The 12,858-nt window shown below is 40.2% G+C and overlaps 1 protein-coding gene across 5 annotated transcripts in view; it reads right to left on the bottom strand.

Annotated features, from left to right (window-relative positions):
* LOC113392813 (transcription factor BCFI-like) overlaps nucleotides 1-12,858 on the bottom strand; it is a 37,154-nt gene that overhangs the window by 11,664 nt on the left and 12,632 nt on the right. For 2 of the 5 annotated variants that reach the window (XM_026629415.2, XM_026629416.2), the window contains exon 2: nucleotides 9,467-9,839. In XM_026629415.2, coding sequence (XP_026485200.1) covers nucleotides 9,467-9,839 — 373 coding nt within the window. Of the gene's footprint in view, nucleotides 1-9,466; nucleotides 9,840-10,268; nucleotides 10,588-12,858 lie in introns of those variants that run through there. The other 3 variants (XM_026629412.2, XM_026629413.2, XM_026629414.2) reach the window with 3 other exon arrangements.

Genomic DNA, 12,858 nt, shown 5'->3' with positions numbered 1-12,858 from the left:
GTGTGACATATGGAGACCAGCTACATTCGGCCTAATGGAATGTTGCGCACGTGCGCATGCGCCGCACGTACTCCCCGCTATGCATCTATGAGCACGAGCAGTCATCCTTCCAGCGCCCACAGCACGCGCACTTCCTACATGTGTCCACACATAATTAACCCCTTACTTCCACGAATTTGGCAAGAGCAACATCGGTGTCCAGGCGTATCCCAGAGGGACTACAGTCATTCACCAAAGTCATTAGCGTTCACCAAACAGACCACACACTAGCGCGAAGTTTAGTAGTCATTATCGATACCTACATCGACCTAAGCCGGAAGTCCGTGACGTCACTCGGTCCGATGCGCTAAACTAGCCGTGTAAGCGATACAAACAAAGAAACTATACTCCGGCTCGGCCAACAAGTCGGCCCGTATTTGCGCATCATCGACATCGTCCCGCGCCGGAGCGCTAAGAGCCTATACAAATAACTCATTTCGAGACACTTAAGACGTCACTCGACACGGACAAAAACTAAACAAATAGTACAAATTTAGAAACGATCCAAAGGGCCCTTAAAACGTGTAAAATAGCGCGTTAGAGACAGAACAAAAACTGGACGAAAGTAAACACGGCGCTAGCGCCTCTCCGTCACCTGCCTGACGATGTTCGTAGGAGAACCTAGTACGAGCACGTTCCGAGTAGATAATATATATATATATATATATATATATATATATATATATATATATATATATATATATTATCCACTTGTAACAAAGAAATCAACTTCTACTAGGAGTTTCAGGCATCTTATCAACCTCGCCAAACAAGAGAAGGCATACTTCGTTAATGCAAAACCAAGAATTGCCTTAAATAACTGGTTTAAAACTTGCATATTGGTTTCTGGTGACATCATCAAGATAATGACTTTTGGAACACTTTTAGATGTAACGACACCTCGTCAAACAAAAGTGGATAGATCGTTTTGCCTGTAATGGCTGATATCGGCCGGGTCTATCTGCAGCGTTCTCTTATAGCAACTAAAACTGTACGCTAGGACTGGGCGGCGACTATTAGTCAGTAAACATCGTGTTTGTCGAGCGAGGAGTGCTCCTTCTCTACTGAGAGACAATAATTAAGGATAATTTTCCAATTACGCTTTAAGTTTGCTTTCATGTTAATTGTAAGGACTGTGTTGTTTATTTGCTGTTTGTATTGATCATTCCTAATTTTGTTTATTCGACATCGTAATTAACTAACATTTACATAATAATATTATTTCTTTTCCTGTTCAATGTTGCAGTTCACTTATTGTTCTAATTAAAATGAGGAAAATGACGGGTGTTGGTCGGCCGGACGGCGCACAACAGGCCATCGCGTGTCGGAACGAATTTAAATTGTATTTCACACTACGGCATAAACACCGATTTCCATATTTTTAACTTATACAATGATGTACCTACTTCTATACTAACTTTCACGCCCAATGTCATTATGCTGACTGATGAACATTAACAGGAAGCCTAAAAACAGATTTCCATACTTCAAACCTTTAAAATTACGAGCATTCATAATTTTATCCTAAATAAAGAGTAAAAATACAAATTTCGGTGATGCACCGTCTTTAACTCATTAACAAAGGCCTAAATAACGATTTTAATTTTTCTAACATTACATCATTAAACCACCACTTGTATCATTTTAATATTTTATGAAGTAGATGACTGACTTATATCCTTTATACGAGTTACTCGATACACCTAACTTTGTAAGAGAGATTCATAGAAATATCTTACTTCAAAGTTACAGTTACGGTTGGTCTCCTCTATCTGTCTGTTTTGAAACTGCTCTAATGATTTCAAGTTTTGTTTTATGATATATATACTCTAGCAATTCAGCAATCCACTAAATATGGTAGTATTCCTTGACTGGCGTGTGTCTCTTGAATAATAATGCGACTTAGAGGAATGCGAGTATTTTTTGTGAAACGACTTATATAATGTTACCGTTTTAATAACAATTTGTATAGTTCTACATACGAGGGGACGATATCCCGGGTCATAATAAACAATGAAAAAGGTGTTACACTCGCTCGGACAAGTACTTACAATAAATTCAATCTCCCGGATATGTTTGTAATACATATCTAGGCGGATGGAATCAACTCTGTTGCGTTTAATTGTTGTATGAAAGCCTTCCCATCTCTCTGAAATATGAAAAAATGAAAAAAAAAAAAAAAATATCCCGCTGAGTTTCTTTCGCCGGTTCTTCTCAGGTCCGAGGTGCTAAATTCCGAACCGGTGGTAGATTTTTGACAATCAATAAGCAAGTGTAAACACTTCTATATTGAATAAAGATTTTTGATTTGATTTGATTTGATTTGATCTCAATAAAATGTTGGCGAATAAACACGATTTCATTTCAGTTGTTTACAATAGATCAAGGCCAAGCGATAAAATGCGCCATGTCTCGGTTCCCACGTGCGGCGAGAATGCGTGGGCGACTCGCGCTCTCTGAGCGTATGTTATTGTAGTAATAATATATAACTACTATCCACCTAACACCGACCACAACCGTACCTACGGGCCGCTTTGGTGAGGCACGCTGAATTCCTTGTAAGAAGATCCACCAGCGCGAGCTCGCGTCTTAGCGCGAAATAGAACGTATTATTAACAAGAGCATATTTAGAGAATTAATGAATGATCATTCCGCGAAGTTCCGTAAGTGATGCGAGTTTTCGAGTCCGTGGCTCGATTCGAGTCATTAATTCGATCTCAGTCGGAACTATAAATTATTTCAATTTTGACATCTATATAATATGTTTGCCGTTTTCGTCGAGCACCGCTATCTTTGTTTCTCAAGCGCAGACAAACATCTGTTTTTACACTCCTCCGTCGACTTGGAGTCGGGCTGGGCGCAGCCCCTCATCTATTTGCACAAGCTGTTTCCTCGGTCTCGTTTGCTCAACTACTTAGCGCATTTGCTATAAATTAATTTTCAGATCGTCACACGGGGTCTATTTAACCATCCACAAAAAGAGGGTCGTTAAATGCATATATTTAACACCGAAGTTTGGGTTGTGGACGCGTTTCATTAATAGATTCACTGAGAAATTTTAGTAAATCTTATTTGTTTGATGTCGTCGTACCCGCGACCGAGACGAGGTGCTACTTTCGAATACATAATAAGTTGTTAATTGTGTACCTACTTACGGGAATGTGCGTATAATCTAAAATTATTATTTATTAAATGTAAAACTGAACTACGCAGCAGTTCAGTTATTCATTACAGATAACATTGTACAAACAAACTCGAATGACGATCACTAATAGAATTGTCGAATTAACTTAAAGATTTGATTTGTTTGTAAAAAAATGTATCAGTTTTATTTACTATTACAAAGTAATTTCTAAGCTGCACTGTACCGATACATTACTTTTCTTCTTACGAAAATACAAAGAATAATTTTCAATTCTTTAGCTCGCTACGAAATTACAAATCATACAAATGTCATGTCGTCATTATTTACGAGTTAACTTTATAAAATACAGAAGATGTTGGTTATTTAACGAATGTATGTTTGTGAAAGCCTTCGTTACTTGTATATTTGCAGTACGTCGTTAGCTAGGTATGGACGTTAGTGGGTTAACTGTCGCGGCGCGGGCGCAGGAAGTAAGACTCATTACTGGTTCGCAGAACACGCACACTAGCGCCCTTAGCCTCACACTAGTACGAATAGTTCGCAATGGCTCTGCGACCGTATCAATAGTCACGAAGCATTAGGTATTATGCTCAGGCTCACATTTATGCTTACGTTCGAGATGCTGAAGATTATGTCTCCTTATTAATTCTTTCTCTTCGCCAGTAGCGTCCACGTCTTACGAGAACTAGCTCGTTATGTATATTACTAACGATACCGATAGAATGTGTAATCTTATAGAATATTAGTTATTTACACGCGCCTGTCTCCTTACTGTGTATCAAATGAACAAGAAGTTAAAGCGGCAGATATAAGAACGTCACGAATGTAGCCGAGCCGACACATCCGGCGGCCAGGTGACGACGGCTAATAAGAGTAGCTCACTATTAATCATTTAATCAATTACCGAGATTTATTTTTATTTATTAATTTGTAAGTGTGTAATCAAAGTGTAACTACGACTCTCCACTCACCTACCAGGCTACCATAAGTACCTATAAGTACACATTTTTAGCAAATGAAGAATGAAATTATACAGAGTAGGTAGGTACTTGATTATATTATAATATTTATAGAGGCGTTTGGTCTTGAAGTCGGCGATGTCGAGGAATAGAATTTGAACATACCTACTCTCAGTTAGTTTCTGAACACTGACATCGATTGTTAAAGACAATTTACTTCGAAAATACTTATATACATAAATCAAACTAAGAGATATATATTTCTGCTTTCTGCTCTTTTAAAATGAAATATTTTCAAAACATTGTTTTGTTTTCCGTTTTTTAGGAAAACGTCGAATTGAAGTATATAAATAAGTAGTTCTATAAATATAAACCTACAAATTGATAAGTTTGCATATGGATTTGCTCAATAGTACAAAAATGATCTTTTAACAGTAGCGTGTTGGAAGATATGCTATAGTCCAGTAAATTGAACTTTATCGAATAGTGAAACAATTGTCTAACGTCGTGATTGTGAAAAATGGTCTCGTTTTCAATGTAAGTGAACCTTAAACTTCTAGAGAGCCAGAGAAGCAGCCAGAGGGTTCTAAGAGCGGGTCCAGCTCGTCTGCGGACAACCTCGACCCTTGTTATGACGAAGACTGCCTCAGTATGAATAGACTGCAGTGTATGACGTGTTGTGTGTGCGTACCTGATTGTAATCACCTGATTTACAAATATCAATTTGATGTAAATAACTTGAAAATTACCGATTCATACGCATACCGAAAATGGTATAGAGATTTTAATACGAATTATTTTTTGTTTAATATACAAGAAATGCTTCTTTTAAATACGAATACCTGTTAACAATAATAAACTTGAGTACATACAAATCAGATCATATCACTCTGAGGCGAGCTGCGCTAATTGTACGCAATGCGAATACCTATTAGATTTTAATTGAAAACGAAACCTAAGATACGTTCCGGCAATGCGAACTCTCTAAACCGCGCGTCCGCTACACCGTCGCGTCACTGCAGGGCCGCAGACGCCCCCGGCTCTCAGCGGATTGTGTTACATCAAAACGAACCGATTGATTTTATAATTACATTATTATCAACGATCAGCATCACGGCCGATAGTTGTGAAACTTTTGACAACCGATGTCGGTGATGTTCGAATATCCGGTCGGTCGGGTCACGTGACATATTTTATGTTTGGTACGAAGTCGCAAATAAATACGAATCAGTGATTCACTGGTTATTCTGGGAAGTTAAAAGTCAACGTGTAATAAAACTACCATGGCTGTGCGCTGTACGCCGTCAGCTCGTCGACGTGAATGGTCGGCACACACCACTTGCCAAAGAAACTTATAGGTACAATTATTTTGTCTTACGATTAGATCATAAAAAGTATAAATTAGTCAAATGTTTTTTTAACACTGGTGTGCTGTGTGTGTGTAATATAGGGGCAATGTGGTTGAGGGCGTTACTTTCGACTCGCATATCCGGGTATCCGGTAGAACGAATTTTATTCATACTATGGTATACATTACTTAACAACTTTAATTTCATCCAGTTCAGTATTTTCTTTAAAAAACTGCACTTTTATATATAAAAGAAGATGAATATTGCTTCCAAGCGAATCAGATGAGCTCACATTGATGGCAACACTAAATAGAACCTCGACCGACTGATTGGGCAGTTTTCTTGCAACTATTTGTAACTATAAGTTTCAAACGTGCTATACTATTATATTAGCAGTGGTTTCAGTTGCTACACAACTTCATTAATAATTATAATGTTAAAATTCAAAGTATCGTACGTACATTGTAGGTAAGTACGTGTGCAGAGACGTTCGGAAACGTTTCTAGATAATTCTGTTTAAATAACAATAAAATTATAAAAATAAATGTTGCTTGTGTAAACAATGAGAGTATTATTACACTATTACAGTGCGAACCGAGAGCAGCAATTAAACGTAGCTATAGTCCAACATAACGAGCACTGCGCGCGCGCAGTGTGTGTGCCGGCGTGTCCGCGCGACACCCGTGCGCGTGTGTGGGTAGCGCCGCTAATTGCGCGCGATAACAGACCGACACTGCTCTTCTACCAAAACTTGTACAGAGCTCTACAAACAGTTCATTTTCATTATAATTATTATAATGATAAGTTAATATTGACTGAAGTTAAATTATTTCGGAATGGTCTGTCGCCATGTGACTAAATGAGTCGACAGCGTATTAAAATATAATATTACCTACCACTCGTATATATCTATAACTGAGGAACTCATAGTCAATACATATTTTAAACAAGTATTTCCTTTTTTAAATAAATAAAAAAAAACATATAGGTACCTACCTACATTGTGGCAATTTACAAACTTTTATTTTTATTTAATATGTAGACATTGGCACTTTTATTTGTACCTACACCGTCACTGTCCGCCGAATCTTGTGATCTCAGCTGTTATGTCCCTAACTCTTTCAATCTGAACAGCGATTGGGAGTATTGATGTCTATCGATCGAAATACTGTTAAGTGGGCAACTAACAAAGCGGGCTTTCCCAAGGCGCTACCTCAAAGCAAAAGTACCAAAATCGTGGACCTATCCGGAGACTTTTTATAAAATTAATTTAATAAAATCTATTTAATTCGAAATATTAGCGAGTATTAGAGTTCCTAAGGCATATTTTGTAGAGTGAGATCCGAGGCGAGATCTTGTTAAAATAAATAAACATGACGCTCATGTTCGAAAATGATTTAACACGAACTCAACCGCAAACTAATGTTATTTTTAATTACTTATTAAAAGTTGTAAAGAAAAACACATCTGTGACCGCAATTCACATCACCACCGCAGTCGCGGCCTGTTACCGACCGACTCTGTATTAGTTACTAGGTACCCTATCTACTAGTAGACAACAATTGTGTTTGAAGCAAAAACAAAGCAAACGTGCAGGGCTACTACAGCTACAATTGAAAATAAATCTTTTGTGTCGTTAGATTTAAGACTGACATTATTGAATTTAAATGACTTTTTAATAACTTAAGAATATGCTTCAAGCACATACAGTGCAAATAAAGTTGACAATATGTAAGGTAGCGGAAAACTACTGCATATTGCAGAACCAGCGCCGCACGTGAGGGCTCGGAATGCGGCGTGTCGCAAGCGCGGCCGCCGGGCACGTAGCGGCCGCGCTGCGCTCTGCCGATAAAGACCACGTTAGAGCCTAAGCACTGTCGACATCGCTACTGTTGCCCGATACAAAACCGCTATATCTCCTGCCGTCTGGGCATACGACTATCTATCGAGAATAGAGAGATAGATGCGACAGCTGAACGTGCCTTTTCAAACATTATAACTCAACGACCTAAAGAACCGAAAGACGAATACTCATTATTATGAAATTACTCAGATGTTTGTGAGATTGCTTGGTATTGTGCGTCTGTCGTGGCCGAAATCGTTTGGGTGTCTTGTCATCGATAACGTAGGTCGGCAATACCCACTCGGGTCCGCAGGTGCGACGTGTATTGCTGATACCGAAGCTACAGGATACGTGTCGTTACCTATAACGCACTTGCTTTCAGTTTCCCGTAAAACGGCTCCGTTTTGTCGTAGAGATAACAAAACAAACATAGAATAAAGCGATTAAACTAAATTCATGAACGGTAACAAACGATTATATTATTTACGAACACTTTTTGATAACTGGAATCCCGCGATAGCAGATGACAGAGCGATAAGCCTTGCGTTCAGAATTCAGATGTAACAGAGCATTGCGTAATCTTATCAGTACTTGCATAATCCTGCGTAATTATACATTCTCTGTTGGCGCAAGCACGAGACCCGACTACGAGCCGCGAGGCTGGGGCTCCGAACCGATATGCCTTCTAGTCCCGTTTAAAAAGACGTAGAGACACCAAATAATATTTGGTGTTAATTATAGTCTTTTATGAGTTGTCTTCGGGGCACTTCCCAAAACAAAAAGAAAATGATTAGCTTGTTCAGGACAATAATTTACGAAATACGATTTACGACACCTAGATTCAAGGTATGTAATGTATTACTGAACTTTTTACTTAAAAACAGCCATTATCTCATTAATTGTTTCCATACATATAGGTCTGTAGGTATGCCCCTTCTTGGAAGTAGTCTTTTTTTAAAGATTTTGTTAATTTGATATCGCACCCCTCTTACGATACAAGAGAAATTAATCGAGTTTGAAAGTGAATAATTATCATTGATCGATTACAAGTTACATAATTAGATACTGTAGGTTAATGTCTACGCATTTTCAGTTGCAAATTATCCCCACAGTTGCTGTCGGTTAACAAAATTATGAAAATTAAATACAATAATTATACAATGATATTCAATAAATAAATAAATATATATGTAGTTAGTTATTTACCAAATGAACTTCAATAACAATAGTCAATTGACCGCAGCCCTCATCATACTCGCACACAGCGCAATACATAAGCAAACAGTCCTCCCAGAATAGTGTTCAAAGTCACGTTAGCCGAACTTGAGGATAATAAAGGTATACGAGTGGGTAATATTACTCCATTACAAAGGACATTAATATGTGATCTTAGGTAAATTAATATGTGAACCTTAGTCTTTCCATTAAAATACGAATAGGATCAAATGCTGAAAGGATATATTACAAAAATAATGCCCACCTAGACGGTGATATTAGTGAGCCGATTTGGAAACCGATTGTAAGGAATTACTATTTATTAGAAAGGTTTTTTTCTAATCAAATTTGAAGACAATGGCTAAAAGAGACATTTGGGATGAGATTGAAAGCCTGAGAGTTATCAACCCTAAATATTTAACCGAAGGAACGATTAAGATAAAGACGAGCAAACAGTGGCGAGCAGCTAATACATAGGCTAATGACAATGTGCGCGTCACCTCACCTAATGGGCGCGCTCTCAGGGCTGGACTTGATGTGCCTCTATTGTAAATCCCGGTCAACAAATAGCTTGTAATTATATCTTTAAGCACAAAGTTTTATCAGAAATCTGAGATTATGACCGCTTTACTTAAGCTACTTAGCTGAATTATTTTAATCGGTAATCATTTATCTAATCCGATCAATACAATTGAGACCCTCACTGGAGAGATATTACTTTAAGTCGAGAAAGAACGCGTGGATACATTATACGTAAATAGGTTAAAGTAATACAGAGTATTTAAATATATAAGGTATTTAATACATTGCCTATAAACAGTTGTAAGTTGAAAAACAAATCCCTGATTAAAAGTTAATGCTTTATCTGTAACTGAAGATAAATACATAAAATATAAAACAGTGGGTATGTACTCACCCGTCGACGTGATGATGGTGATCGTGCGAGTAGGGCGGCGGGGGTGGTGCGGGCGCGTAGGGCTCGTAGTGTAGTGTACGATAGTCCTCACGGCGTTCTGGCGAAGGGCTTAGTTCGGGGCTACGCCCGCGCAAGTATGCGCCATCCGTGGAGCCCCCGGTTGACGGCAACCCCGCTGTCGGCTTGAACAGCGCTTCCTCGAGGTGTGCGTATGTCTGCATATCGCGCGCGTGTGTCGTATGCGCGTGCGCAGGCCGCAGCTCCTGGTAGCTGCGCGAGTGGGACGGCGACAGGCCACCGCCGCCGGGGGCGTAGCCGAAAGACAGGGGGGGCGGGCTCTCCGCGTCGCCCGCGCCGCACTCCGCCTCGCCCTCTGCGCACACAACGGTCCGTTACTCGGGAGCGCTCATTGGCCTGCGTCGCTGGCGCGTCGCTTTATTTGTGATGCGAATAGATAGCGGGCCGCGGCCGCCACTCACGTGTGTGGAAACAAAACAACAATATCGCCGCTTCGATTGCCGTCCGGCACTAGCGGGTACTAGTCACAGTACACACTACTCACGAGGACCCGAATCGTGATCAACTAACCGATGTAGTTAATCGACTACCGCTGGCTACAGCAAGATGCTACTAAGTAACCAACATACGAATGTATTATAATATGGTGCGGTAACATGTATTTAGGTACCAATATCCTGTTAGCAATAATGAAATAAATAAAATTAATGTTAATAATTTCAAGTTTCGACTATTGAGCGTGTGTGGTACCTACATTATTCGGTTAATCACTTGTTAGACTAACCTTTCAGGCAGTTGTTATTGACTTCAGCGATGAACGCGTCCAGCTCGAAGGTCTCGGCGCGGTGCCAGGCGGAGGGCCACGCGTCGTGCAACATGCTCACTACTCACTAAGTACCCGCGTGTTGTTGCGTTGATTTCTGTCGTACGCGTGCGGTCGCGACGACGTTCGCGTGTGGACTGGCGCCCTGGCGGTGGCGAGTGGTCGGCGGTCGGCGGGCGCGGCGAGCGTGTTCGACCCGCCCCTTGCGTCGTCACCCTGGAAGGGAGGGCAGAAAGCCTGCATACACTCCCTTGAGCCGCACTTACCTTATATTCAATCGTTATATACTTCATAAAGCTCAGGAAAGGTTAGTGCCTACTTACCTATATCAAATTTTAGCATGCACTAGTTAATGTCTACCCCGTATATAAACTATCACAGTTTTAATATATGGATGGTCTGTTGACACAAAATCCGATTTCCTCTCAATACTTACTAATAATGAATGTACCTACTTGTACGTATAGATACTCTTAGTCCTTATCCCGTATGGGCCAATTGGCACTTTGTCCCCTGAAGAAACTGACTTTCAGAATTGGAAACTACAAATTACTAGCTATCACAGATTTAGTTGCAGATCGTTAAAATCAACATCGTTATTTTGCGAAACTCATTAAAATTGACTCCGAAACCTTACTTACTGGTTACTATTGCAACTGAGCTGACCGAAGCCTATCGAGATCCATTTATCTGGGTAAGTTCCGGTACTCTCGGTACCTACTCGAGCTGAACTATAAATATAATCTTTAAATTATGATAATTTCGGCAGATCGCACAATGGTCGCCCTGTTACTCGTAAGTGTACTTCTCATATTGAGAAGCCTTACCTATTCGACTGCTCTCGAAAAATAGGAAGAAATGTACCTAGTATCAATAAGTTGTATCACCGTTAAGATAATTCTGGTGGAGCACGGTGCAGCGGCAGTGATAGCGGACGCGCTCAGCTGATCGCTCACTAGCGCTGATAAGCGATATCAGCACGTGCGCGCCTTACTTCGTGTTATCGCACGGTCGCACGACTCCGACCTACACCACCTAAAGGGTCTACCCCGTACTGGGCATCAGAAGCCATTTTCTCCTGGTGTTACCTATATATGTCTTTTATTTTTAGTTAAAAAATTGAACACCTGTTGGTTGATTGCATTTAATAATATTATTCAAAATGATCGTAATGACCTATGTTTTGTTAGTTCGTATACCTACTCGTAAGGTGATTAACACAAGGGTTCTACCTTCAATAATATAATATATGTTCGCAGTATGTGAGTAGTTGTTAAAGCTAAAAAATGTGGTAATAAATCCCCAGGGTTGTGTTCATAATGTCTGTCATCGGCCGTGTGTTTTCCAATGTTTCCATGAAGCGTTTCGGTGCGGTCTATAAACATGTCCGTGGCGGGTACGGGGTAGCGTTTCTCCACAAATCATCGACTCGTGCAAGTTATCGTCTCCCGGGAACCAATAAATTTTATCATATTAGTGGTAAGGGTGCAGTAAATCTGCGCGGGAGCAGTTTCTCTCGTTTCCGAGTATCACGTGGCGAAAAAACTTGTGTTGTGAGAGCGCGTCACGGGCGCCCCGCAGCGCCTCCTACGACAACAAACATCCCCAACGAGCTCGCGCCGCGCCCTGCCGACCCTTTGTTTTGAGACATGGATTACGCACAACGACGCAGGCCTGCCCACAACAATTATTATGATTTATAAACAAACCACGAACTGCAAAAAAAAATAGCAATTGTTAAAAACAATGGCAGAATGAGAGACACTGATGGGTGCCGTCGACGCACAAAAGATTTATAGGACAAGTCGAAAACGGTTCAAAGAGTTTTGCACATGTTACTCGTATGTAAACATAATAGTATCTCTCTCCTGGTACCGGTATTGGTATTTTAGCTTTCTACAAGATTCTCAAAACGTGGTCAAAACTATATCTATGCTTATTTAGTTCCCCTGTGTAATGTTGATAATAAAGGTGACAGTTCCGAGATTCCGATTCGAACGATTCCGAGAGTGCGTCATAAGTCGAGGTGAACCCGACGAGACTCTGAGGGTGATTACGCTCGTCCTTGCCGCGATAAGATACCGCACCACCCTCGACTCTCTGCTAACTAGCCTACCTACTAGGAGATATGATGTCATGCATATCATCGCTAACTCACACGCAAGTCGAAGATCATATCATTCGCAGTTTACAAATCAGCTACTTCAGTCTGTCGGGTAATTTACATCCAGGAATGATTAATACTTAATTCGATCAAAGAAAACTTTCTTTTGATTTTATTATTATTTTAAAAATTCTTGATTTTCCATAACACAAGTGCTTTAGCTACTTATATTGGGATCAGAGTAATGTATGTGAAGTGGTCCAATATTTATTTATTTCTAAGAGACCCCGGTTTCCGCCAACGTATATTGGACGCGCTTAAACCATGCAAACTTCGTATTTTAGGTACATAGTACCTACCTACGATACATTTTGACAAGTGTCATTCTGAGTCGGTCAAATTCTTCCCACTACCAGATTCCGCCCAGGGGTTGGTACCTACATTGGT

The sequence above is a fragment of the Vanessa tameamea genome, chromosome 5, assembly GCF_037043105.1.
Source record: "Vanessa tameamea isolate UH-Manoa-2023 chromosome 5, ilVanTame1 primary haplotype, whole genome shotgun sequence".
NCBI lineage: Eukaryota > Metazoa > Arthropoda > Insecta > Lepidoptera > Nymphalidae > Vanessa > Vanessa tameamea.
Note: the sequence above shows the minus strand (reverse complement) of the source record. Positions and strands in the feature narration are given on the sequence as shown.